This window comes from Felis catus, chromosome B1 (assembly GCF_018350175.1).
Source record: "Felis catus isolate Fca126 chromosome B1, F.catus_Fca126_mat1.0, whole genome shotgun sequence".
Classification (NCBI taxonomy): Eukaryota; Metazoa; Chordata; class Mammalia; order Carnivora; family Felidae; genus Felis; species Felis catus.
The window spans coordinates 101,271,949-101,296,742 of NC_058371.1; the positions used below are offsets into that span (position 1 = coordinate 101,271,949).

Here is a 24,794-nt window from a genome sequence, read left to right on the forward strand (position 1 = left end):
ATAATTTATTGCTGTTTGTTAAAATGGTATATATGCCTGTGGGTCTGACCACTTCTTTTTATCAAGTCCTCCATCATCACCCCAGGCCAAGTAAACCTCACATAAAATGTTTATATTTTTTTTCTCCATTAATCTATCTCCTGTGAGTTCAATTCTCAGCCCTAGACACAAAACCTAAGTGGATAGGGGGAAAATCTTTCCTTCCCTACACTGGAATGGAGTGACCTGTGGCTTGTTACTGTTCTTAAATCACAGCAAGCTGTCTCAGCCTCAGAGCTTTCACACTTACTGGCTCCTCTTCCTGCAGTGCTTTTCCCCAGGGTTTTGTTTATCTAGCTCTTTGGAGCTGAAGTTTCTGCTCCAGCAACTTCTCAAAAAACTTCTGACCTTCCTGTCTAAAATAGAGTCCTCCTGCATGCCATCATCCTTGGTCCCTTTATCCAGGTCTGTTTTTCTCTATAGCACTTACCACAATTTGAAATTCTGTCATGTACTTCATTTCCCCCACAATAATATAAACTCCATGAAGGCAGATATTTTGTCTTTTCCACTACTGTATTGTCAGGTTCAAAACAGTGTCTGGCATAAAGTACATGATCAATAAATATTTCTTGAATGAATAATTGGATAGCTCTTCAAGTGGAAACATGAGACCCCAGAGAACACAATTGTATGGGGAAGGGACATCGTTGCACAGTGAGAAGAATACCAACTCAGAATCCAGACAGTTTTAGCGCCATGTGAACTTGGGCACTCAAAATAATACCACTCACACAATTATTATGAGTAATACCTGAGATAATGTACATAAAGCACTAATCATAATATGATAATCTCTATTTAATCCCTGATCTTTGTGTTGATTTAACTTTTAAGTTGTGACCAGCAGGGGTCGCTCACATTGTGCTTTAGCAGTGTTAGGTTTGTCTTTGAAGTACTTTGCTCATGTTTAAAATTCATTGGGGAAAAGTACACTTTGAGTAATCACAAATTATTAAAATTTAAGAGTAGGTTTCCTTGCCATTTCTTTGGTATTCTAACCCTTGTAAAATCCAATTCAATTAAATTATAATTTATATTTTCTAATAGAAACCAACATTAACGTTAATTATATCTCACTGGTTTTCCTTCTTTTAAACATTAAATGTGGTGTTTCCATTTCAGAGAAATTTGTCATTCCTTATACATAGCTATCCTCTTCTATATTTTATTGCAACATAAAATGTTTGCAATCACCTCATGTTGTATATAATTTGTTTTTTATTTACTTATTACCTCCTCATACACACACCAGAATGTGAGCCCATCAAGGATCAGGAATTTTGTTTTGTTTACCACTGTATCTCTAGCACCTAGAAAAATGCCTGACACATAACAGGGCTCAATATATAGAGAACCCATATGTATTAGGTATAGGGACTCAATTGATATTGAAAGAATGGAAGAGTATATGGAAAGTATCTTTTATAATATTTCCTCACATTACGTAAATACAGATATTTATGTGAACGTTTATTCATTTTTGAGAGACAGAGACTAAGAGCAAGTGGGGAAGGGGCAGAGTAAGAGGGAGACACAGAATCCAAACTAGGCTCCAGGCTCTGAGCTGTCAGCACAGAGCCCAACACAGAGCTCAAACCCACAAACAGTGAGATCATGACCTGAACCAAAGTCAGATACTTAACCGACTAAACCACCCAGGTGCCCCCAAATATATTTAAATTATAACATTTAAAAGAAACTAATATAAACCATTAGGGTGTCATTTGTATTTTTGACCCAGGATTGCCCAAAGAGAAATAACAAACAAACCTTATTTTTGAGTCCCTAATGCCCAGTGTGTGTGGCAATGTGTATGATGAATGAATAAGTAAAAGAAAAGGACTAGAACTTAAAACATATATAAAATAAAGAAATATCCCAAAGCAATATATTGAGGTGTTATAAAGTCATATACACATGTCATAAAGAAATATAAGTGGCTAGGGCGCCTGGGTGGCTCAGTCAGTTAAGCATCCGACTTTGGCTCAGGTCACGATCTCGTGGTTCACGAGTTCGACCCCCAAGTCGGGCTCTGTGCTGAACAGCTCAGAGCCTGGAGCCTGCCTTGGATTCTTTGTCTCTCCTTCTTTCTGCCTCTCCCCTGCTTGCATTTCACCTCTCTCTCTCTCTCTCTCTCTCTCTCTCTCCCTCCCTCCCTCCCTCCCTCCCTCTCTCTCTCTCTCTCTCTCTCTCTCTCTCTCAAAAAAAAATAAATAAACATTAAAAAAATAAAAAAAAGAAATATAAGTGGCTTCAGGTAGGTCTTGCACTGAATATTAAGATATTTGAGATTTAGATCATCGGGGCACAATACACGTTCTATACATAGCAATTCAAAGAATAAAAATGAGAATGGAAAAGTCACTACGTTCAATAAATATTTTTTAAGCACTTAAGATTAGACACTAAAATAAGTGCTACAGAAGAATAAAATAATTCTGTAACTGTGTACCGTCAGGAATAGATATTGAAAAGAGAAGACGCTTATGCAGATAATTATCCTACCACTCAGCATATGCTAGATCCATCATTGGTATTCCAAGTTGTTAAAAGAACCCGAATAACTGAGCAGTCAGTTTATTACTAGAGAGATTTTACAAGTGTTCATTGATGAGGTGGTAATTGAACTAGGCCTTCCAGGATGGGTATAATTTTGATGACCACAGGTAAGAGTATGGGAAGAGTCTAAGGTGAATGAAATTAATATTTCTCAATTATCTTTCATTGTTCCCCCAACAGGAGCTGTATTTGATGAAAATACTAGAAAAATATTAGTTGTACAAGATCGAAATAAAGTAAGTTGCTTCTGTTTTTCTTTTAAATATTATTTTTTAATTCCAGTATAATTAACATATAGTGTAATACTAGTTTCAAGTGTACAAAATAGTGAATCAGCAATTCTATACTTACTCAGTGCTCATCACCAAAAGTGTACTCTTAACCCCCTTCACCTATTTCACCCATCCCCCTACCTGTCTCCCTCTGGTAACCACCAGTTTGTTCTCTATGTTTAAAAGTCTGTTGTTCTGTTTGCCTCTTTTTCTCTTTGATCATTTGCTTTAAGTTGCTTCTGCTCTGTAAATTGCTTTCTAAATGTTCAGCTGTCTCTAGAGAAAATGTAGAAATTTTGATATGCTCAAAGAATTACAGAAAGATATTTTTTTTTTTAATTTTTTCAATGTTTATTTATTTTTGGGACAGAGAGAGACAGAGCATGAACGGGGGAGGGGCAGAGAGAGAGGGAGACACAGAATCGGAAACAGGCTCCAGGCTCTGAGCCATCAGCCCAGAGCCCGACACGGGGCTCGAACTCACAGACCGCGAGATCGTGACCTGGCTGAAGTCGGACGCTTAACCGACTGCGCCACCCAGGCGCCCCCAGAAAGATATTTTAAAAGTTCTTTCTAGGAGAGCATGGATGGCTCAGTCAGTTGAATGTCTGACTTCAGCTCAGGTCATGATCTCACAGGTTGGGAATTCGAGCCCCACACTGGACCCTGTGCTGACAGCTCAGAGCCTGGATCCTGCTTCGGATTCTGTGTCTCCTCCTCTCTCTCTGCCCTTCCCCACACTGGGTCCTGTGCTGACAGCTCAGAGCCTGGATCCTGCTTCAGATTCTGTGTCTCCTTCTCTCTCTCTGCCCTTCCCCACTTGTGCTCTGTCTCTCTTAAAAATAAACAGACATTAAAAAAAATTTACTTTAAATTCTTTCTAAGCAGTTATGGATCATTTGGATATTTATTTAATTCAAAAAATACTTAGGCAGGCCTTGAAAATGTCAGGATAACCTCAGTGTTGCTCACTGTCATATTATGGCTACAGAAAAATTAAAAATGACTATATTTAGTTGGGAAGACAACTGTGTTTCTCACAGACTGTCGAGATATTCGTCATTCATTCGGTATTCATTAAGCTTTCTCTATGAGCCAGATGCTGAGGATAGGAAGATTATTTAAGACGGTATCTCTGATGTCCTGCAGCTTGCTACCTATTTGGGAAGGCCATGGTCATACAAAGGATGGTAACAATTACTTTGCTTTTAAAACAAAACCCTGAAGACTTCTCAGAGGAGATGAATATCAAACTGGGTGTTGAAGAATGAGTAGGAGCTTACCAAGCCAAAAAGAAAGTTAGGATAGGAAAACAGAGTAGAAAATTAGAATGGCATGTAAAAAAGTACAGAGAGTTCAGAAAGGGGCTAACATGGTATCTTAGTTTGTTCAGGCTACTATAACAAAAATAACAGACTGGCTTAAGCAACAAACATTTATTTCTCACATTTCTAGAGGCTGGACCAGGATTGAGTGTCTGGTTAGTCCATCTTCCCAGTTCATAGATGTTCATCTTTTCACTGTGTCCTCACATGGCAGAAGGGAGAAGGGTTCTTTCTGAAGTCTCTTATAAGAACACTACTGCCTTTCGTGGTTACTCCCATTCCACTGTTGTGACATAATCACCTCCCATAGGCCTCACCTCTTAATATCATCACATTGCGCCCATGTTTAAATCAACATGTAAATTTGGGGGGACATAAACATTTAGGCCATTCCACGTAGTGTGGAAGTAATGGTTTAAAAGTTCATCATGGAGGCACCTGGGTGGCTCAGTCAGTTAAACATTCAACTTCGCCTCAGGTCATGATCTCATGGTTCAGGAGTTCGAGCCCGACATGATGCTCTGTGCTGACAGCTCGGAACCTGGAGCCTGCTTTGGATCCTGTGTCTCCCTCTCTCTGCCCCTCCCCAATCACACTCTATCTCTTTCTCTCTCAAAAATAAATAAACATTTAAAAACAAAACAAAAAAAAAGTTCATTGTGGCCAGGACTACAGGAAGTGGTAAATTATTTGACCAAGTGCCAGATTAAGAACAGAATATAAAGAGCCTTGTACAACAAAATAAGTCTAAGCAACTAGAAGCAACAAAGGCTTTTAAGAGAAGTACCATAATTAGCGTGAGATGTTTTCATGATTAGGACTATAAGGCAAAGAGAATAATTATCTTGCTACTTTCTGAAACTTCAGTAAATACTGATGGACAGACATTTTCCCCCATCATACAGATTTTTAAATTTTAAACAAAATATTGGTAATAATAGCTGAAAGCAGTGTCATACATTTTGCAGAAATGTGGTCTCAAAACATTCTCATAGTTGTAACTTCCAAAATTTTAGTTCAGGCAGGATCTCTGACTCAAACTAAGCTTTATCATTAGCAGAAATACTTTGAGGGAGGCTTGGGTGGCTCAGTCGGTTAAGTGCCCAACGTCAGGTCAGGTTATGATCTCGTAGTTTATGGGTGCAAGCTCCGCGTCAGCCTCTGCTGAGATCTCAGAGCCTGGAGCCTGCTTTGGATTCTGTGTCTTTTCTCTCTCTCTCTCTCTCTCTCTCTCTCTCTCTCTCTCTCTCTCTCTCTCAAAAATAAACATTAAAAAAAAAAACTTAAAAAAATAATTTTGAGTACCTAAAGTAGTATTGTGCCTACCCTTCAATAAGTTTTATATTTGAATTGGATCATGTGATGGGAATGACTAGAGACTAGGAAGCATGATTGAGTAATACAAGTGGGGCCTAGTATAAGAGGGTCTGAGAGCCTGGCAGAGTTTAGATTTGACATGGAAATAGTAACTCTTGAAAGATTCTGATTGAGATGATGAAGTAATGAAGTGCTATATGGACAACATTAAATTAATAACAAAATGCAAATAAATTGATAATTGTGCTAAATGAGAGAAAGTTGGTATAAACAAAATGGACTTCGGAGTCAGGCTGACCTGCATTCCAATCCCTGTGCCATTTCTACATCGGCCAAGTCTCTGAGCCTCAGTTTCCTCATCTTTAAAATCTATACAATAATACCTTTCTCATAGAAAGGATCCATTAGCTGTCTTTTCCCAGTGGATTCATACATAGTACTTAAAATACACAAAAGTGTAATGTAAGAAATGTACAGCAGTGTAAAACAATGCTGTGTACAATTACCTTAAGTACAATTTTAATGCACTGTTCTCTCATTTATATCAATTTATATTTATACCCATACGCAACAGAATGATGTGCACTGTATTTGTTTTCTTTCTTTTTTAAAATTTGTATAACAAAAAGCCAAGAAAGTTCTTTATTTTCTTGGCAAAAATCATGTGATTAATAAGTAAAGATGTCTATTTACAGAAATCTCTAATTACTGGAAGAGATGCAGAGTCCTATTTAATTGCTTAACCTCAGCCTTAGATCTATAATACCTTAACATTTCCAATGCTCACCTAAATTGTACAAGGACATTTCTGTTTTTCTGGACATTTTACTGTGGGTAACTTATAAAAGCTTTACTATGACTTATAAATTTTTTTGTGAGTATTTTAATCACCTGGTGCTCATCATGACAAGTGCACTCCTTAATCCCCATCACCTATTTCACCATCCCCCCACCTGCCTCTCCTTTGATAACCATCAATTTGTTCTCTATAGTTAAGAATGTTTCTTGGTTTGTCATTTTCTCTTTTTTCCCTTCGTTGATTTGTTTCTTAAATTCCGCAGAAAAGTGAAATCATATGGTGTTTGTCTTTCTGTATCTCACTTAACATTATAATCTGTAGCCCCATTTATGTTGTTGCAGATGGCAAGATTTCATTCTTTTTTATGGCTGAGTAATATTCCATTGTATGTATATGTGTGTGTATATACATACATATACGTGCACACACATACACCACATCTTCCTTTTCCATTCACCATTCAGAGGAGACTTCAGCAACTTCCATTTCTTAGCTGTTGTAAACAATGCTGGGTACATCTGTCCCTTTGAATTAGTGGTTTTGTATTCCTTGGATACCTAGTAGTGTAACTGGGGGATTGTATCGTAGTTCTATTAACTTTTTGAGGAATCTCCGTAAGTTTTCCACAATGGATACACCAGTTTGCAAGAAAATTCCTTTTTCTCCACATCCCTTCCAACACCTGTTGTTTCTTCTGTTTTTTAAATTTAGCCATTCTGACAGGTGTGAGGTGATATCTCATCATAGTTTTGATTTGCATGTCCCTGATGATGTGATGATGAACATCTTTCATGTGTCTATTAGCCATCTGCTATGTCTTCTTTTGAGAAATGTATATTCTGTCTTCTGCCCATTTTTAAATTGAATTATTTATTTTTTGGGTGTTGAGTTTTGTAAGCTTTTTATGTATTTTGGATACTAACCCTTTATTGGTAGGTCATTTGCAAATACCTTCTTCCATTCCCTAAGTTGCCTTTTAGTGTTATTGTTTCCTTCACTGTGCAAAACATTTTATTTTTATATAGTCCCAGTAGTTCATTTTTGCTTTTGTTTCCCTTGCCTCAGAGGATCTACCTAGGAAAAAAACTGATATGGCCAGTGCCAGAGAAATTACTGCATATGTTCTTTTCTAGCATTTTTATGGTTTCACATTTAGATCTTTAATCCATTTTGAATTTATTTTTGTGTATGGTGTAAGAAAGTGGTCCGGTTTCATTCTTTTGCATGTAGCTGTCCAGTTTTCCTAGTACCATTTTGTTGAGAAGACTGTCTTTTTCCCATTGGATATTCTTTCCTGCTTTGTTGAAGATTAATTGACCATATACTTATATGTTTATTTCTGGGTTTTCGATTCTGTTCCATTAATATATGTGTCTATTTTTGTGCCAGTACATACTGTTTTGATCACTACTGCTTTGTAATATAACTTGAAGTCTGGAATTGTGATGCCTCCAGCTTTGCTTTTCTTTTTCAAGATCGTTTGGCTATTTGGGGTCTTTTGTGGTTCTGTACAAATTTTAGGATTGTTTGTTCTAGTTCTGTGAAAAATGCTGTTGGTATTTTGATATGGGTTACCTTAAATGTGTAGATTACTTTGGGTAGTATGAACATCTTAACAATATTCTTCTATAAGCATGGAATGCCTTTCTGTTTCTTTGTGTCCTGTTCAATTTCTTTCATCAGTGTTTTTTAATTTTCAGAATATAGGTCTTTCACCTCTTTGGTTAGGTTTATTCCTAAGTATCTTACTATTTTGGTTGCAATTGTAAATGGGATTGTTTTCTTAATTTCTCTTTCTGCTGCTTTATTACTGGCTTATAGAAATGCAACAGATTTCTGTACATGATTTCATATCCTGTGACTTTACTGAATTCATTTATCAGTTCTAGTAAATTTTTGGTGGAGTCTTTAGGATTTTCTATATATAGTATCATTAACATCTACAAATAGTGGAAGTTTTACTACTTCTTTACAGATTTGGATGCCTTTTATTTCTTTTTTGTTGTTTAACTGCTTTGGCTAGGACTTTCACTACTATGTTAAAGAAATGTGATGAGAGTCATCCTTGTCTTGGTCCTGACCTTAGGGGAAAGTCTCTCACTTTTTCCCTTTTAAGGATGATGTTAGCTGTGGGATTTTTATTTATGGCCTTTATCACGTTGAGGTATGTTTCCTCTAAACCTACTTTGTTGAGGGTTTTTAATTATAAATGGATGTTAAGTCTACTGAAACAATAAAATTATTATAAGGTTCTTATCCTTTTTTTTATTTTTTTATTTTTTTTTTAATTTTTTTTTTTATGTTTATTTATTTTTGAGACAGAGAGAGACACAGAGCATGAACGGGGGAGGGTCAGAGAGAGGGAGACACAGAATCTGAAACAGGCTCCAGGCTCTGAGCGGTCAGCACAGAGCCCAACGCGGGGCTCAAACTCACGGACCGCGAGATCATGACCTGAGCCGAAGTCGGACGCTCAACCGACAGAGTCACCCAGGTGCCCCTCCTTTTTTTTTATTAATGTGATGTATCACGTTGATTGATTTGCAAATATTGAACCACCTTGCAATCCAGGAATAAATCCCACTTGATTTGGGTAAATGATTTTTTTCATGTATTCTTAGATTCAGTTAGCTAGTATTTTGTTGAGGATTTTTGCATCTGTGTTCATCAGCGTTATTGTCCCATGGTTCTCTTTTTTAGTGGAATCTTTATCTGGTTTTGGTATTAGGGTAATGTTAGCCTCACAGAATGACTTTGGAAGTTTTACTTCATTTTCTGTATTTTAGAATAGTTTAAGAAGAATGAGAATTAACTCTTTAAATTTTGGTAGAATTTGCCTATGAAGCCATCTGGTCCTGGACTGTTGGTTTTTGGGAGTTTTTTGATTACTGATTCAATTTCTTTGCTCATAATTGTTCTCAAATTTTCTATTTCTTCCTGTTTCAGTTTTGGTAGTTTATATATTTGTGGAATTTATCCATTTCTTCCAGATTGCCCAGTTTGTTGGCATATAGTTTTTCATAATATTCTCTTATGATTGCATTTCTGTGGTGTTGGTTATTTCTCCTTTATCATTTGTGACTTTATTTGGACCCTTTCTCTTCTTGATAAGTCTAGCTAGAGATTATCCATTTGTTAATTTTTTTTTCCCCAAAGAACCAGCTCCTGGTTTCATTGATCTGTTTGTAGCAGGATTCTCACACAGAGAATCGTGACACCGAGGCTTTTCTTTCCAGGAAGCAACTTTATTCCTACCGACAACACTTAGTTGAGTACGTACCCGAAGAACTAAGCCCCGAACACCACGTGGCATAGTTTTTATATTTTTTTTTTACTTCCTTGTCTCCCATATATGGTAACACACAAACATGTAGTCTGATTAAGTGGTCTCATGTTACAAGGTCATGAGGGATGTTGTCAAGTACACGAATAGCAAGGTTGCCTTGAGATTTTGTTTGTTTCTTTTTTCCTTAGGAAGGGGACCCTATCACATGTTTTTTTTTAGTTTTAATATCATTTATTTCTGCTCTAATCTTTATTATTTCCTTCCTTCTGATTTTAGATTTTGTTTCTTATTCTTTTTCTAGAGCCTTTATGTATAAAGTTAGATTGTGTATTTGAGACTTTTCTTACTTCTTGAGGTAGACCTATATTGCTATAAACTTCCCTCTTAGAACGCTTTTCCTGCATCCCAAAAGTTTTGAGCCATTGTGTTATTTTAATTTGTTTCCATGTACTTTTTTGTTTCTTCTTTTATTTCCTGGTTGAGCCATTCATTGTTTGGTAGCATGTTATTTAACCTCCAGGTATATGTGGTCTTACCAGATTTTTCTTGTGGTTGACTTTTAGCTTCATGGTCACAAAAGACACATGGTATGACTTTAATCTTTTAATTTGTTGAGGCTTGTTTTGTGGCCTAATATATGATCTGTTCTGGAGAATGTTCCATGTGTACTTGAAAAGAATGTGTATTCTGTTTTATGATGGAATGCTCTGAATATATTTGTTAAATCCATCTGGACTAGGGCATCATTCAAAGCCATTGTTTCCTTTTGATTTTCTGTTTAGGTGATCTGTGTATTAATGTAACTGGAGTGTTAAAGTCCCCTACTATTAATTGTATTATCATTGATTAGTTCCTTTGTATCTGTTTTTAACTGTTTTATGTATTTGGGTGTTTCTCTGTTGGGTGCACAGATATTTATAATTGTTGTATCTTCTTGTTGGATTGTCCCCTTCATTATTATTCAGTATCCTTTTTCTTTTATTACAGTGTCTGTTTTGAAATCTAATTGTCTGATATAAGTATTGCTTTCTATTGACCTTCCCAAAGTTAGGAATCTTTAAGTCTTTAAAAATAATCTTTGTCTTAACATGCAATAAGAAAAGAAATAAGTAGGGTAATTTCTCCTCCCCTCATCCATCTCTTCTCCTTATGCATTACTTGCACAAATCTGGTCCACTACTAAATGTTAGGTTTTGGTGATAGTAAATTTGTCAGTTAAGAAAAAGAATGAGTTTTAAATCATTTGGTATTTTGAGTTGAAGGTAGAACTGGAATAATATTATCTCTAGCAGATACAGAGACATTGGTAAAGAGGAAATGATGAATTCTTTACAGAGATATGAGGTGAATTTAAAAGAGACATTTAAGTGGGAGTTCCCAGACATTTCTTCTCATTCCTCCTGATGAATTATTGAGCACCAGAAAGAGGTGTATGAGTTGAAGCATATTAATTAATGAATTTATTTTTACAGTTTCCACCATCATGACCTACAGTACTTAAGAGCTCCAGGCAGTAGCCTTCATCCACAGGAGGGGATACAAGGAAAATATTGATATTCTCAGTCTAGAATTTCACTACCTAGCCCTACTAGTCTAAGAGTTTTAGTGGGGGACTTTCCCATAGCTTCCATACAGGTGCAGTTCTAGTTATTCTATAGAATTGTGCTTTGTGGAATCATGCTATATAGCACAGTGCCACTCTAGAAAAAATAGGTACATAACAAACATCATATGAAAGAGAGAAATGAGTACCATATTCTAAAAACAGATAAAAAGTACACTGAATTTTAGGTATCATCAGTTACAAGTAGTTGACAGGAATAAAGTAGTTGAAGAATAGGAAGAGTAACACACCCCAATTGTCTTTCATAGGCCAAAGAAGTTGGAGGAACTGAGACATGATGATAATAGTTGAATCATAGTAATCTATGTTTTTCACATGTCTAGATCTGAGTCAGTTCACCATTCTTTGAAATCAACTATTTGGAAATGAGGACTCCTGATATCACATTAGGAATGGAAGATACACCCAGAGAGCTTTTTGTCTGGTGCAGTTCATGAGTGCTTATATGTGTGTGTCTTTTTAGAAGGAAAGTTTGAACTTAGTTGTTTTAGAACATGTTAAACTTCAGTTCAATTAAACTTCAGTGCCCCCAAATGCTACACTTAGTAACTAAAGTTAATGTTTTATAGAACTTGAGGAACATGAGTTCTCTTATTGTGTGTGCCTAAGTTATCTCTTGGAAGGAAATTAAATTATTAAGTATGTAAACATACTCCAGTTTGGTACACAACTGTATCATTTAGAGAAGAATCATTAGAGAAGTTCTATACATGCAGACATAAACTTCAGATTCTTTACTGTTCTAATTTTTTACTTTGTGTGTGTATATATGTTTGTGTGACATTTGAAAGCCAAATTATTATCAGCATCTGCCAACTTGACCAGCCAAGGGATATGCAGTTGCTAGATAGCTATTCTAAGCTTGATTTCCTGATAAATTCTCACCTTCTCTCTTCAACAATTTTGATCTCTTGTTCTTATTTAACAGCCAGAGTAATATGATTGTTCCTCTCTAAGCAGTTTTTCAGGATTGATCTATCAAATAAGAACTTGTGTAGTTACTCATTCATTAAAACATGGAAATTCAAGCCTAGGTCTGGTAATGGTAAAAATTGGGTTGCAGTCTGAAAACAGAAGGAGCTTCCCTCGCAGCTGTGGCTGAACTGTCTTACCCCAAAACCATACAGTGTGATTTTTTTGTGTGTGTAGGGGTTATTTTTTTCCTTATAAAACCTCCCAAGACAAATGATTTAACGGGCCCAGTTTGTAGAAATCAGATTTCTAGAGTGGTATGTATTATAGCAATTTAAAAGGAAAAAATTGAGTTGAGCTATACTTTTAAAATAGAATAATTGTCAAAACTATATACAGGTATATATACCTCTTTTTATTGCACTTTGCTTTACTGCACTCCCAGACACTGTTTTTTATGAATTGAAGGTTTGTGGCAACCCTGCATCAAACATCTGTCAGTGTCATTTTTCCAACAGCATTTGCTTTTTATGTCTCTGTCTCACATTTTGGCGGTTCTCACAATATTTCGGACTTTTTCATTATTATTATATTTGTTTTGATGATCCTTGATCAGTGATCTTTGGTGGTGTTATTGTAATTGTTTTGGAGTGCCGCAAACTGTGCCCATGTTAGATGACAAACTTAGTCAATAAATGTTGTTTATGTTCTCACTGCTCCACCTGCCAGCCTTTCCCCTGTCTCACTCTCCACCTCTCCCTCCCTTTGGGCTTCCCTATTCCCTGAATCACAGTAATCTTGAAATTAGGCTAATTAATAACCCTGCAGTTTCCTCTAAGTGTTCAGGTGAATGGAAGTTTTGCACATCTCTTCCTTTATTTATTTATTTATTTAGTGTCACATTAGGTCTTTATAGTGAACTATATAAAAGATTTCAAATGTGGTACAGGTATGAGATTTATAAGGAAAATTATTTAAAAGACAATAAGCAATATAGTGTCACGTCATAGTTGAATGATTAAACTCTTACTGAGACTCCTTCTGAATAGAGGTATATTAAATAATTATAAAATTGATTATTGATAATGGATATTGATATTGATAATGGAATTATCAGTTTTAAATTTTATTATCAGTTTTAAGAATTTGCCATCTTTGAATCTTTCTCTTCCATCAATGAGGCCTACCCTGAGTACTCGAAATAAAAGCGAGCATCTCTTTCCTGCTGCACACTCGGTTTCCTCTCATCCAGCTCTACTTTTATTCTGATGGCATTTGTCACTATATGATATGCTAAAAAGCTTACATATTATTTTTTTTTCTTGTCTAGAATACAAGCACTGCAAAGGCTTGGACATTTGTTTGTTTTGTTCACTGTTGTGTCTCAATTACCTCGAAAACTGCCTGACTCACATTGTAAGTGTGAAGAAATGCTTCATGCTTGAATGACTGAATGAACAGAGGATATTATATAAATCCCTGTTTAATATTGCTTGTCCTCACAATTTCTAGAATAATCATCTGACACAAAAATCGCCTTGTGCTTAAATCAGATTATGCTGGCAGAATAATGTGAGAGGCCCATGGACAGCTCCCCTTGGAATATCTTCTTCAGCAGTGCCTAAAATTAAACCACTAGTATATGTCCTCATCTTCTTTTCCTCCTCCTCCCCTTTTTTTTTCCCCAAAGGAAGGTGAGGTAATTTAAAATTCAGATGCCATTGGGAAGGGTAACATATTCCATGCCTAACATCTTAATGAGAGCACTACCTATCGTTTTCTGCTGTTACTCCTTTGATCCAAGCCAGAGATATCTCCTCCCTAAATTACTGGAATCATTCTAATTGGGCCCTGTTCTTCCACTGTGATTCCTATAAAGTCTCTTGTTAGCACAAAACCACACTAATTCTTTCAAAATTACAACAGATTATGAGTCTCTTACGCTCCAAACCTCCAATGTCTCCTCATTTCTCTCATTTTAAAGTCCTGAGTCTGTGCCATGGCCTGCAACACCCCATATAACCTGTGACCGTGTCTCCTACACTGCATCTATATACTTCCCTCTGACTTTTTCTCCTGTACTTCTTTTTGCTCCCTCTGGCCTCCTTACTATGTTTCAAACACACCTTAGGTTACCAGCATCATCTGTTCCTCCTCTTCTCTTTATCCAGATAGCCTCATGGCCAAGTCCTTGCCTCTCTAAAGATTTTAGGTTTAGTTAAAGATTTAGATAAAGATTTTCTCACTGAGAAAGGGTACCCACACTACCCTTTTTTTTTTAATTGAAGCTTGTTAATATACAGTGTAATAATGGTTTCAGGAGTAGTGATATGACACCCAGTGCTCATCCCCACAAATGCCCTCCTTAATGCCCATCACCCATTTAGCCCATCCCCCCATCTAATACTCCTCCAGCCACCCTCAGTTTGTTCTCTATATTTAAAAGTCTCTTAGAGTTTGCCTTCCTCTGTTTTGTATTATGTTTCCTTCCCTTTCCCTGTGTTCACTGTTTTGTATTAAATTCCACGTGAGTGAAACCATATGATATTTGTCTCCCTCTGAATTATTTCACTTAGCATAATACATTCTACTTCCATCCACATTGTGGCAAATGGCAAGATATCATTCTTTTTTTTTTTTTAATGTTTATTTATATATTTTTAGAGAGAGGCAGAGAAAGGGACAGAGAGAATCCCAAGCAGGCTCCACTCTCAGCATGGAGCCTGACGCAAGGCACAATTCCATGAACCGTGAGACCATGACCTGAAATCAAGAGTCATACACTTACGTGACTTACGTGACTTATACTTACATACAAAATCAAGAGTCATACACTTACGTGACTGAGCCAGCACCCCAGATTTCATTCTTTTTGATCACTGAGGGATATTTCATTGTGGGTGTATATATATGTATGTATACATATGTATATATACGTATATATATATATATATGTTACATATATATGTGGTGTGTGTGTGTATGTATATGTTATGTATATGTATTATATATGTAACATATATATATATATATATCATATACACACACACACACACACCACACCTTCTTTATCCGTTCATCAGTTGATGGACAGATGGGTTCTTTCCATAATTTGGCTATTGTTGATAGTGATGCTGTAAACATTGGGGTACATGTGCCCCTTCAAATCAGCTTTTTTGTGTCCTTTGGATAAATACCTAGTAGAACAATTGCTGGGTCATAATGTAGCTCTATTTTTAATTTTTTGAGGAATCTCCATACTGTTTTCCAGAGTGGCTGCACCAGTTGCATTTCCACCAACAGTGCAAAATTGTTCACCTTTCTCCGCATCCTCACCAACATCTGTTGTTTCCTGAGTTGTTAATTTTAGCCATTCTGACAGTTGTGAGGTGGTATCTCATTGTGGTTTTGATTTATATTTGTCTGATGATGAGTGATGTTGAGCATCTTTTCATGTGTCTGTTAGCCATCTGGATGTCTTCTTTGGAAAACTGAAGCAGCAGAAAGAGAAATCAAGGAATCAGTCCCATTTACATTTATACCAAAAACCATAAAATACCTAGGAATAAACCTAACCAAAGAGGTAAAAGATTTGTATGCTGAAAACTATAGAAAGCTTATGAAATAAAAAAGTTAAAGAAGATCGTAGGGTAGTTGTAGTTTTAATTTTTTGAGGAACCTCCATACTGTTTTCCAGAGTGGCTACACCAGCTTGCATTCCCACCAACAATGCAAAAGAGATCCTCTTTATGTGCATCCTCGCCAACATCTGTTGTTGCCTGCGTTGTTAATGTTAGCCATTCTGACAGGTGTGAAGTGGTATCTCATTGTGGTTTTGATTTGTAATTCCCTGATGATGAGTGATGTTGAGCATTTTTTCATATATCAGTTGGCCATCTGGATATCTTCTTTGGAGAAGTGTTTATTCATGTCTTTTGCCCATTTCTTCACTGGATTATTTGTTTTTTGGGTGTTGAGTTTGTTAAGTTCTTTATAGATTTTGGATACTAACCCTTTATCTGCTATGTTGTTTCCAAATATCTTCTCCCATTCCGTCGGTTGCCTTTTAGTTTTTCTGATTGTTTCCTTCACTGTGCAGAAGGTTTTTATTTTGATGAGGTCCCAATCATTCATTTTTGCTTTTGTTTCCCTTGCCTGCGGAGACGTGTTGAGTAAGAAATTGCTGTGGCCAAGATCAAAGAGGTTTTTGCCTGCTTTCTCCTTGAGGATTTTGATGACTTCCTGTCTTATGTTTAGGTCTTTCACCCATTTTGAGTTTATTTTTGTGTATGGTGTAAGAAAGTGGTTTCTGCATGTCTCTGTCCAGTTTTCCCAGCACCACTTGAAGAGACTGTCTTTATTCCATTGGATATTCTTTCCTGCTTTGTCAAAGATTAGTTGGCCATACATTTGTGGGTCCATGTCTGGGTTCTCTAATCTGTTCCATTGATCTGTGTGTCTGTTTTTGTGCCAGTACCATACTGTCTTGATGATTACAGCTTTGTAATACAACTTGAAGTTGTATTTGGTTTTCTTTTTCAAGCCAATTGCTTTGGCTATTCGGGGTGTTTTCTGGTTCCATACAAGCTTTAGGATTGTTTGTTCTAGCTCTGTGAAGGATGCTGGTGTTATTTTGATAGGTATTATATTGAATATGTAGATTGCTTTGGGTAGTATTGACATTTTAACAATATTTGTTCTTCCTATCCAGGACCATGGAATATTTTTCCATTTTTTGGTGTCTTCAATTTCTTTCATAAGCTTTCTATAGGTTTCAGTGTATAGATTTTTCACCTCTTTGGTTAGATTTATTCCTAGGTATTTTACGGTTTTTGGTGCAATTGTAAATGGGATCGATTCCTTGATTTCTCTTTCTGTTGCTTCATTATTGGTGTATAGGAATGCAACCGATTTCTGTGCATTGATGTTACATCCTGCAACTTTGCTGAATTCATGGATCAGTTCTAGCAGTTTTTTGGTGGAATCTTTTGGGTTTCCCATATAGAATATCATGTCATCTGCAAAGAGTGAAAGTTTGACCTCCTTCTAGCCAATTTGGATGCCTTTTATTTCTTTGTGTTGTCTGATTGCAGAGGCAAAGACTTCCAATACTATGTTGAATAAGAGTGGCGAGAGTGGACATCCCTATCTTGTTCCTGACCTTAGGGGGAAAGCTCTCAGTTTTTCCCCATTAAGGATGATATTAGCAGGTCTTTCATGTATGGCTTTTATGATCTCGAGGTATAGTCCTTCTATCCCTACTTTCTTGAGGGTTTTTATCAAGAAAGGATGCTGTATTTGGTCAAATGCTTTCTCTGCATATATTGAGAGGATCGTATGGTTCTTGTCCTTTCTTTTATTGATTTGATGAATCACATTGATTGTTTTGTGGATATTGAACCAGCCCTGCATCCTAGGATAAATCCCACTTGGCTGTGGTGAATAATTTTTTTAATGTATTGTTGGGTCCGGTTGGCTAATATCTTGTTGAGGATTTTTGCATCCGTGTTCATCAGGGAAATTGGTCTATAGTTCTTCTTTTTAGTGGGGTCTTTGTCTGGTTTTGGAATCAACGTAATGATCTCTTCATAGAAAGAGTTTGGAACTTTTCCTTCCATTTCTATTTTTTTTGTATAGCCTCAAGAGAATAGGTGTTAACCCTTCCTTAAATGTTTGGTGGAATTCCCCTGGAAAGCTTTCTGGCCCTGGACTCTTGTTTTTTGGGAGATTTTTAATTACTAATTCTGTTTCTTTATTGGTTATGGGTCTGTACAAATTTTCTATTTCTTCCTTTTTCAGTTTTGGTAGTTTATATGTTTCTAGGAATTTGTCCATTTCTTACAGATTGCCCATTTTGTTGGTGTATAATTGCTCATAAGATTCTCTTATTGTTTGTATTTCTGCTGTGTTGGTTGTGATCTCTCCTCTTTCAGTCTTGATTTTATTTATTTGGGTCCAATCCTTTTTCTTTCTGATCAAACGGGCTAGTGGTTTATCAGTTTTGCTAATTCTTTCAAAGAACCAGCTTCTGGTTTCATTGATCTGTTCTACTGTTTTTTTTTTTGTTTTTTTTTTTTTTTGGTTTCGATGGCACTGATTTCTGCTCTAATCTTTATTATTTCCTGTCTTCTGCTGCTTTGGGGTTTTATTTGCTGTTCTTTTTCCACCTTTTTAAGGTATAAGGTTAGGTTGTATATCTGAGACCTTTCTTCCTCCTTTAGGAAGGCCTTGATTGCTATATACTTCCTTCTTATGACCACCTTTGCTGCATCCCAGAGGTTTTGGACTGTGGTTTATCATTTTCAGTGGCTTCCATGTACTTTTTAATTTCCTCTTTAACTTCTTGGTTATTAACCCATTCAGTCTTTAGTAGAATGTTCTTTAGTCTCCAAGTATTTGTTATCTTTCCAAATTGTTTCTTGTGGTTGATTTCAAGTTTCACAGCGTTGTGGTCTAAAAATACACATGGTATGATGGTGATCTTTTTTGTACTTGTTGAGGGTGGATTTGTGTCCTAGTATGTGATCTATTCGGAAGAACATTCCATGTGCACTAGCAAAGAATGTATATTCTGCTTTAGGATGAAATGTTCTGAATATATCCATTAAGTCCATCTGATGCAGTGTGTGTCGTTCAAAGCCATTGTTTCCTTGTTGATTTTCTACTTAGATAATCTGTCCATTGTTGTAAGTGGGGTGTTGAAGTCCCCTACTATTATGGTATTATTATGGATGAATGGATAAAGAAGATGCGATACACACACACACACACACACACACACACACACACACGCAATGGTGTATTACTCAATCAAAAAGAATGAAATCTTGCCATTTGGAACTACACGGATGGAACTAAAGGGTATTATGCTAAGCAAAATTAGTCAGAGAAAGACAAATATATGATTTCACTCATATGAGGACTTTAAGATACAAAACAGATGAACATAAGGGAAGGGAAGCAAAAATAGTATAAAAAACAGAGAGGGGGATGAAACGTAAGAGGCTCTTAAGTATGAAGAACAAACAGGGTTACTGGAGGGGTTGTGGGAGGGGGAATGGGCTAAATGGGTAAGGAGCATTAAGGAATCTACTCCTGAAATCATTGTTGTACTATATGATAACTAACTTGAATGTAAATTTAAAAAAATAAATTAAATTTTTAAAAAGTTAAGGAAGATACAAACAAATGGAAAAACATTCCATGCTCATGGATAGAAGAACAAATATTGTTAAAATGTCTATACTACTCAAAGCAATCTATACATTCAGTTCAATTTCTATCAAAATAACACCAGCATTCTTCACAGAGCTAGAACAAGCAATTCTAAAATTTGTATGGAACCAGAAAAGTCCCTGTATAGCCAAGTAGTGTTGGGGGAAAAGAAAAAAAGCTGGAGGCATCACAATCCTGGAGTTCAAGCTGTATTACAGAGCTGTAATCATCAAGACAGTATGGTACTGGCACAAAAACTGACACATAGATCAATGGAACAGAATAGAGAACCCAGAAATAGACCCACAAATGTATGGCCAACTGTCTTTGACAAAGCAGGAAGGAGTATCCAATGGGAAAAAGACAGTCTCAGGGCACCTGGGTGGCTCAGTTGTTTAAGTGTCTGACTTGATTTGAGCTCTGGTCATGATCTCACCATTCATGAGACTAAGACCACGTTCAGCTCTGCACTGTCATTGTGGAGTCTGCTTGGGATTCTCTCTCCCCCCACCCGCTGACCTTCTCCCACTCACTCGTGTGTGCTCTCTCTCAAAATAAATAAACATGAAAAAGAAATTTTTTTCAAAGATAAAAGACAGTCTCTTCAAAATTGGTGCTAAGAAAACTGGACGGAGACATGCATGAGAATGAAACCAGACCACCTTCTCACACCATACACAAAAATAAAATTCAAAATGGATGAAAGACGTAAATGTAAGATAGGAAATCCATCAAAACCCAAAAGGAGAAAACAGGCAACAACAACCTTTTTGATCTCAGCTGCAGGAACTTCTTTCTAGACATGTCTCCAGAGGCAAGGGAAACAAAAGCAAAAATGAACTATTGAGACCTCATCAAGGTAAAAAGCTTCTGCACAGCAAAAGAAACAACAAAACTAAAAGGCAGCTGATGGAATGGGAGAAGATAGTTGCAAATGACATGTCAGATAAAGGGTTAGTATCCAAAATCTATAAAGAACTTAGCAAACTCAACACCCAAAAAACAAATAATCCATTCAAGAAATGGACAAAAGATCTCTCACTTTCCACAACATATTTCTCACTTTAAATTAAAAGCTAGAAAATGATTAAGCTTAGTAAGGCATGTTAAAACCCAAGAGATGCTGAAAGCTAGGCCTCTGACACCACACAGTTAGCCAAGGTGTTAATGCAAAGGAGAAGTCCTTGACAGAAATTAAAAGCACTACTCCCTGAGAAAGTGAAACAGCCTTATTGCTGATAAAGAGAAAGTTTAAGTAATCTGGATGGAAGATCATACCAGCCCCAACATTCCCTTAAGCCAAGGCCTAATCCAGAGCAAGACTCTCTAACTTTCTTCAGTTCTATGAGGGCTGAAAGAGATGAGAAAGCTGCAGGAAAGTGTGAAGCTAGCAGAGATTCATGAGGTTTAAGAACAGAAGCCATCTCCATGACAGATGTGCAAGGTGAAGCAGTAAGAGTTGAAACAAGCTGTAGCAAGTTATCCAGATCTAGCTAGGATAATTTATGAAGGTGGCTATACTAAAAAACAGGTTTTCAGTGTAGACAAAATAGCCTTCTATTGGAAGAAGATGCCATCTAAAACTTTCATAGCCGGAGAGGAAGAGTCAATGCCTGGCTTCAGAGCTTCAAATGACATGCTGACACTCTTGTTAGGGGCCATCCCAGCTGGTGACTTTAAGTTGAAGCCAGTGTACATTTACCATTCCAAAAATCCTAAGGTCCTTAAGAATTATGCTAAATCTTCAGCCTGTGTTCTATAAATGGAACAACAAAGCCTAGAGGACAACACAACAGTTTACATTACAACATTGAGACCTGCTCAGAAGATTCCTTTCAAAATATGACTGCTCATTGACAATGCACCTAGTCACCCAAGAGCACTGATGGAAATGTACAATGAGATTCATGTTGTTTTCATGCCTGCTAACACAGCATCCATTCTGTAGCTCATGGATCAAGGATTCATTTCAACTTTCAAGTCTTATTATTTAAGTAATATATTTTTAAAGGCTAGAGCTGCCATAGAAAGTGAATCTTCTGATAGTCTGGACAAAATAAATTGAAAGCCTTCAATAAGGGTCTTTTCATCTATATTGAAAATCTCTTATTTAGGGTAGCCACCTTGAGATGGAATGTACTCCTGATGAAGATGCAATGAGGATTATTGAAATGAAACAAAGGATTTAGAATATTACATAAATTTAGTTGATAAAGCAGCAGCAGGGTTTGAGAGGATTGATTACCAATTTTGACATGTTTTTTAATTTTTTATTTTTGAGAGAGAGACAAGAACGTGAGCAGGGGAGGAGCAGGAAAGAGGGAAACACAATCCAAAGAAGGCTCCAGGCTCTGAGCTGTCAGCACAGAGCACAATATACTGCTTGAACTTACAGACCACAAGATTATGACCTGAGCCGAATTTGGACGCTTAACCGATGCCCTGATTCCCAATTTTGAAAGAAGTTCTACTGTGGATAAAATGCTTTTAAACAGCATCTCATGATACAGAGAAATCATTCATGAAAGGAAGAGTCAGTGGATGTAGCAAACTTTATTGTTTTAAGAAATTGCCACAGCCACCCCAGGCTTCAGCTTCCACCATCCTAATCAGTCAGCAGCCATCAACATGGAAGCTTGACCCTCCACCAGCAAAAGATTATTACTTGTGCTCTGTATTATGTAGCTGCTTTATACATCATGGCAACCTATTCTCCTCCTCATTTCACAGACTGGGAAACACAACCAGAGAGTTAAGTCATAAAGTAGTGTTGGGAACTTTTCCTCTTCCGCGTTCGGTGGTTGGGGAGCCTGTGAATTAATTGACAACAGGTTAGTAGGAGAAAAGTTTGGGGAGTGCTGCCTGAACAACTAGAAGTAGGGGTTTGTATATCAGTGCAAGAGAGAGGTGTGAAATATGTCTGGTAATTTCTCATATTTGTTTATGTAATTTCTCATCTAGGTTTCCTTCCTTGGCTGGAAGTTCGAACCAAGGGGATTTATGACAGCTTCTCAGAAAGCTCTGCCTTTAATCAGATAAGGGGAACAAAAAAGGCTTCTTTCTGTATCTGATTTGCATTTCCCTTACATGCCAACAAATTGGACAACCTGGAAGAAATGGATAAATTCCTAGAAACATCTTCATGTGTCTGTTGGCCATGTGTATATTTTATTTGGGAAAATGTACCTGTTTCTGCCCATTTTTTAATTGGATTATTTTTTGGTATTGAGTTGTGTAAGTTCTTTATGTATTCGGGATACTAACACTTTATTACATATGTCACTTGCAGATAACTTCTCGCAGTGAGTAGTTTGTCTTCTAGTTTTGTTCACGGTTTCCTTGCTATACAGAGCTTTTTATTTTGTTCTAGTCCCAATAGTTTATTTTTGCTTTTGTTTCCCTTGCCTCAGGAGACGTATCTAGAAAAATGTTGCTTGTGGCCGATTTTGGAGAAATTACTGCTTGTTCTCTCTTCTTGAATTTCTATGGTTTTAAGTCTCACATTTAAGTACTTAATCCATTTTATAAGAAAGTGGTCCATTTTCATTCTTTTGCACGTAGCTGTCCAGTTTTCCCAGCACCATTTGTTGAAGAGGCTTTGTCCCATTGCATATTCTTGCCTCCTTTGTCAAAGATTAACCATGTACTCGTAGGTTTATTTTGGGGCTCTCTATTCTGTTCCATTGACTTATGTGTCTGTTTCTGTGCCAGTATTACACAGTTTTAATTAGCTTTGTAGTATAACTTGAAATCTGAGATTGTGATACTTAAATTTTTTATTCTTCATTTTCTTTTTTTTAAGTTTTTAAATTGTTATTTTATTCTTCATTTTCAAGATCACTTTGGCTATTCAGAGTCTTTTGTGGTTCCATACAAATTTTACAATTCTTTGTTCTAGTTATCTGAAAAATGATGTTGGTACTTTGATAGGGATTGCATTAAATATATAGATTGCTTTGGGTAGTATGGACATTTTAACAATATTTGTTATTCCAATCCGTGAGCATCAGATATCTTTCCATTTGTTTGTGTCGTCCTCAATTTCATCAGTGTTTTTTAGTTTTCAGAGTACAAGTCTTTCACCTCTTTGGTTAGGATTATTTCTAGGTATCTTATATTTTGGGTGCAATTGTAAATGGGATTGTTTTCTTAATTCCTTTCCTGCTACCTCATTATTAATGTATAGAAATGTGTATTGATTTTGTATTCTGTGACCTTACCAAATTCATTTATAAGTTCTAGACGTTTTTTGGTTGAGTCATGCAGGTTTTCTACATGTAGTGTCATGTCATCTGCAAATAGTGGGAGTTTTGCTTTTTCCATACTAATTTGGATACCTTTTATTTCTTTTGTTGTCTGATTGCTGTAGCTAGGATGTCCAGTACTATGTTGAATAAAAGTGGTGAGAGTGGACATTCTTGTCTTGTTCCTGATCTTAGGGGAAAAACTCAATTTTTCACCATTAGGTTTGATATTAGCTGTGGGTTTTCATATATGGTCTTTATGCCGTTGAGGCATGTTCCCTATAATCATACTTTTGAGGGTTTTTATCATGAATGGATGTTGTACTTTGTCAAATGCTTTTTTCTGCATCTATTAAAATGATCATACGATTTTTCCCTTCTCTTGTTCATGTGATGTATCATATCAATTAATTTGTGAATATTGAACCACCCTTGCATCCCAGGAATAAATCCCTTAATTGTGGCAAGTGATTTTTTTAATGTATTGTTGGATTTGATTTGCTAGTATTTTTTTGAGGACTTTTGCATCTATATTCATCAGAATATATTGGCCTATAGTTCTCTTTTTCTGTAGTGTCTTTATGTGGTTTTGGTACCAGAGTAATGCTTGCCTCATAGAATGAATTTGGAAGCTTTCCTTTCTCTTCCATTTTTTGGAATAGTTTGAGAAGAACAGGTATTAACTCTTCTTTAAATGTTTGGTAAAATTCACCTGTGATGCTGTCTGGTCCTAGAATATTGTTGGGAGTGTTTTTTATTAATGATTTCATTGCTGGTAATTAGTCTGTTCAAAATACTTAATTCTTCCTGATTCATTTTGGGAGGTTTTATGTTTCTAGGAATTTATCCAATTCTTCTAGGTTGTCCAATGTGTTGGCATGTAATTTTTTTTGTAATACTCTCTTATTATCTTTGGTATTACTCTGGTATCAATTGTTATTTCTCCTCTTTCATATCTGATTTTGTTAATTTGAGTCCTTTCTCCTGTTTTGTTGTTGTTGTTGTTGTTGTTGTTGTTGTTTGTTTTATGAGTCTGGCTAAAGGTCTATCAATTTTGTTGATCTTTTCAAAGAACCAGCTCCTGTTTTCATTCATCTATTCTAGTCTTTTAGTTTTTATTTTGTTAACTTCTCCAGTCTTTATTATTTCCTTCCTTCTATGTATTTGGAGTTTTGTTTTTTCTTCTTTTCCTACCTCCA

The 24,794-nt window shown here is 36.4% G+C and overlaps 1 protein-coding gene across 4 annotated transcripts in view; it reads left to right on the forward strand.

Moving 5' to 3' along the window:
• NUDT6 (nudix hydrolase 6) overlaps positions 1-24,794 on the forward strand; it is a 41,935-nt gene that overhangs the window by 5,792 nt on the left and 11,349 nt on the right. For 2 of the 4 annotated variants that reach the window (XM_023252832.2, XM_023252834.2), the window contains exon 3: positions 2,782-2,837. In XM_023252832.2, the coding sequence (XP_023108600.2) occupies positions 2,782-2,837 (56 nt within the window). Of the gene's footprint in view, positions 1-2,781; positions 2,838-3,972; positions 4,064-8,789; positions 8,809-24,794 lie in introns of those variants that run through there. The other 2 variants (XM_023252833.2, XM_045055897.1) reach the window with 2 other exon arrangements.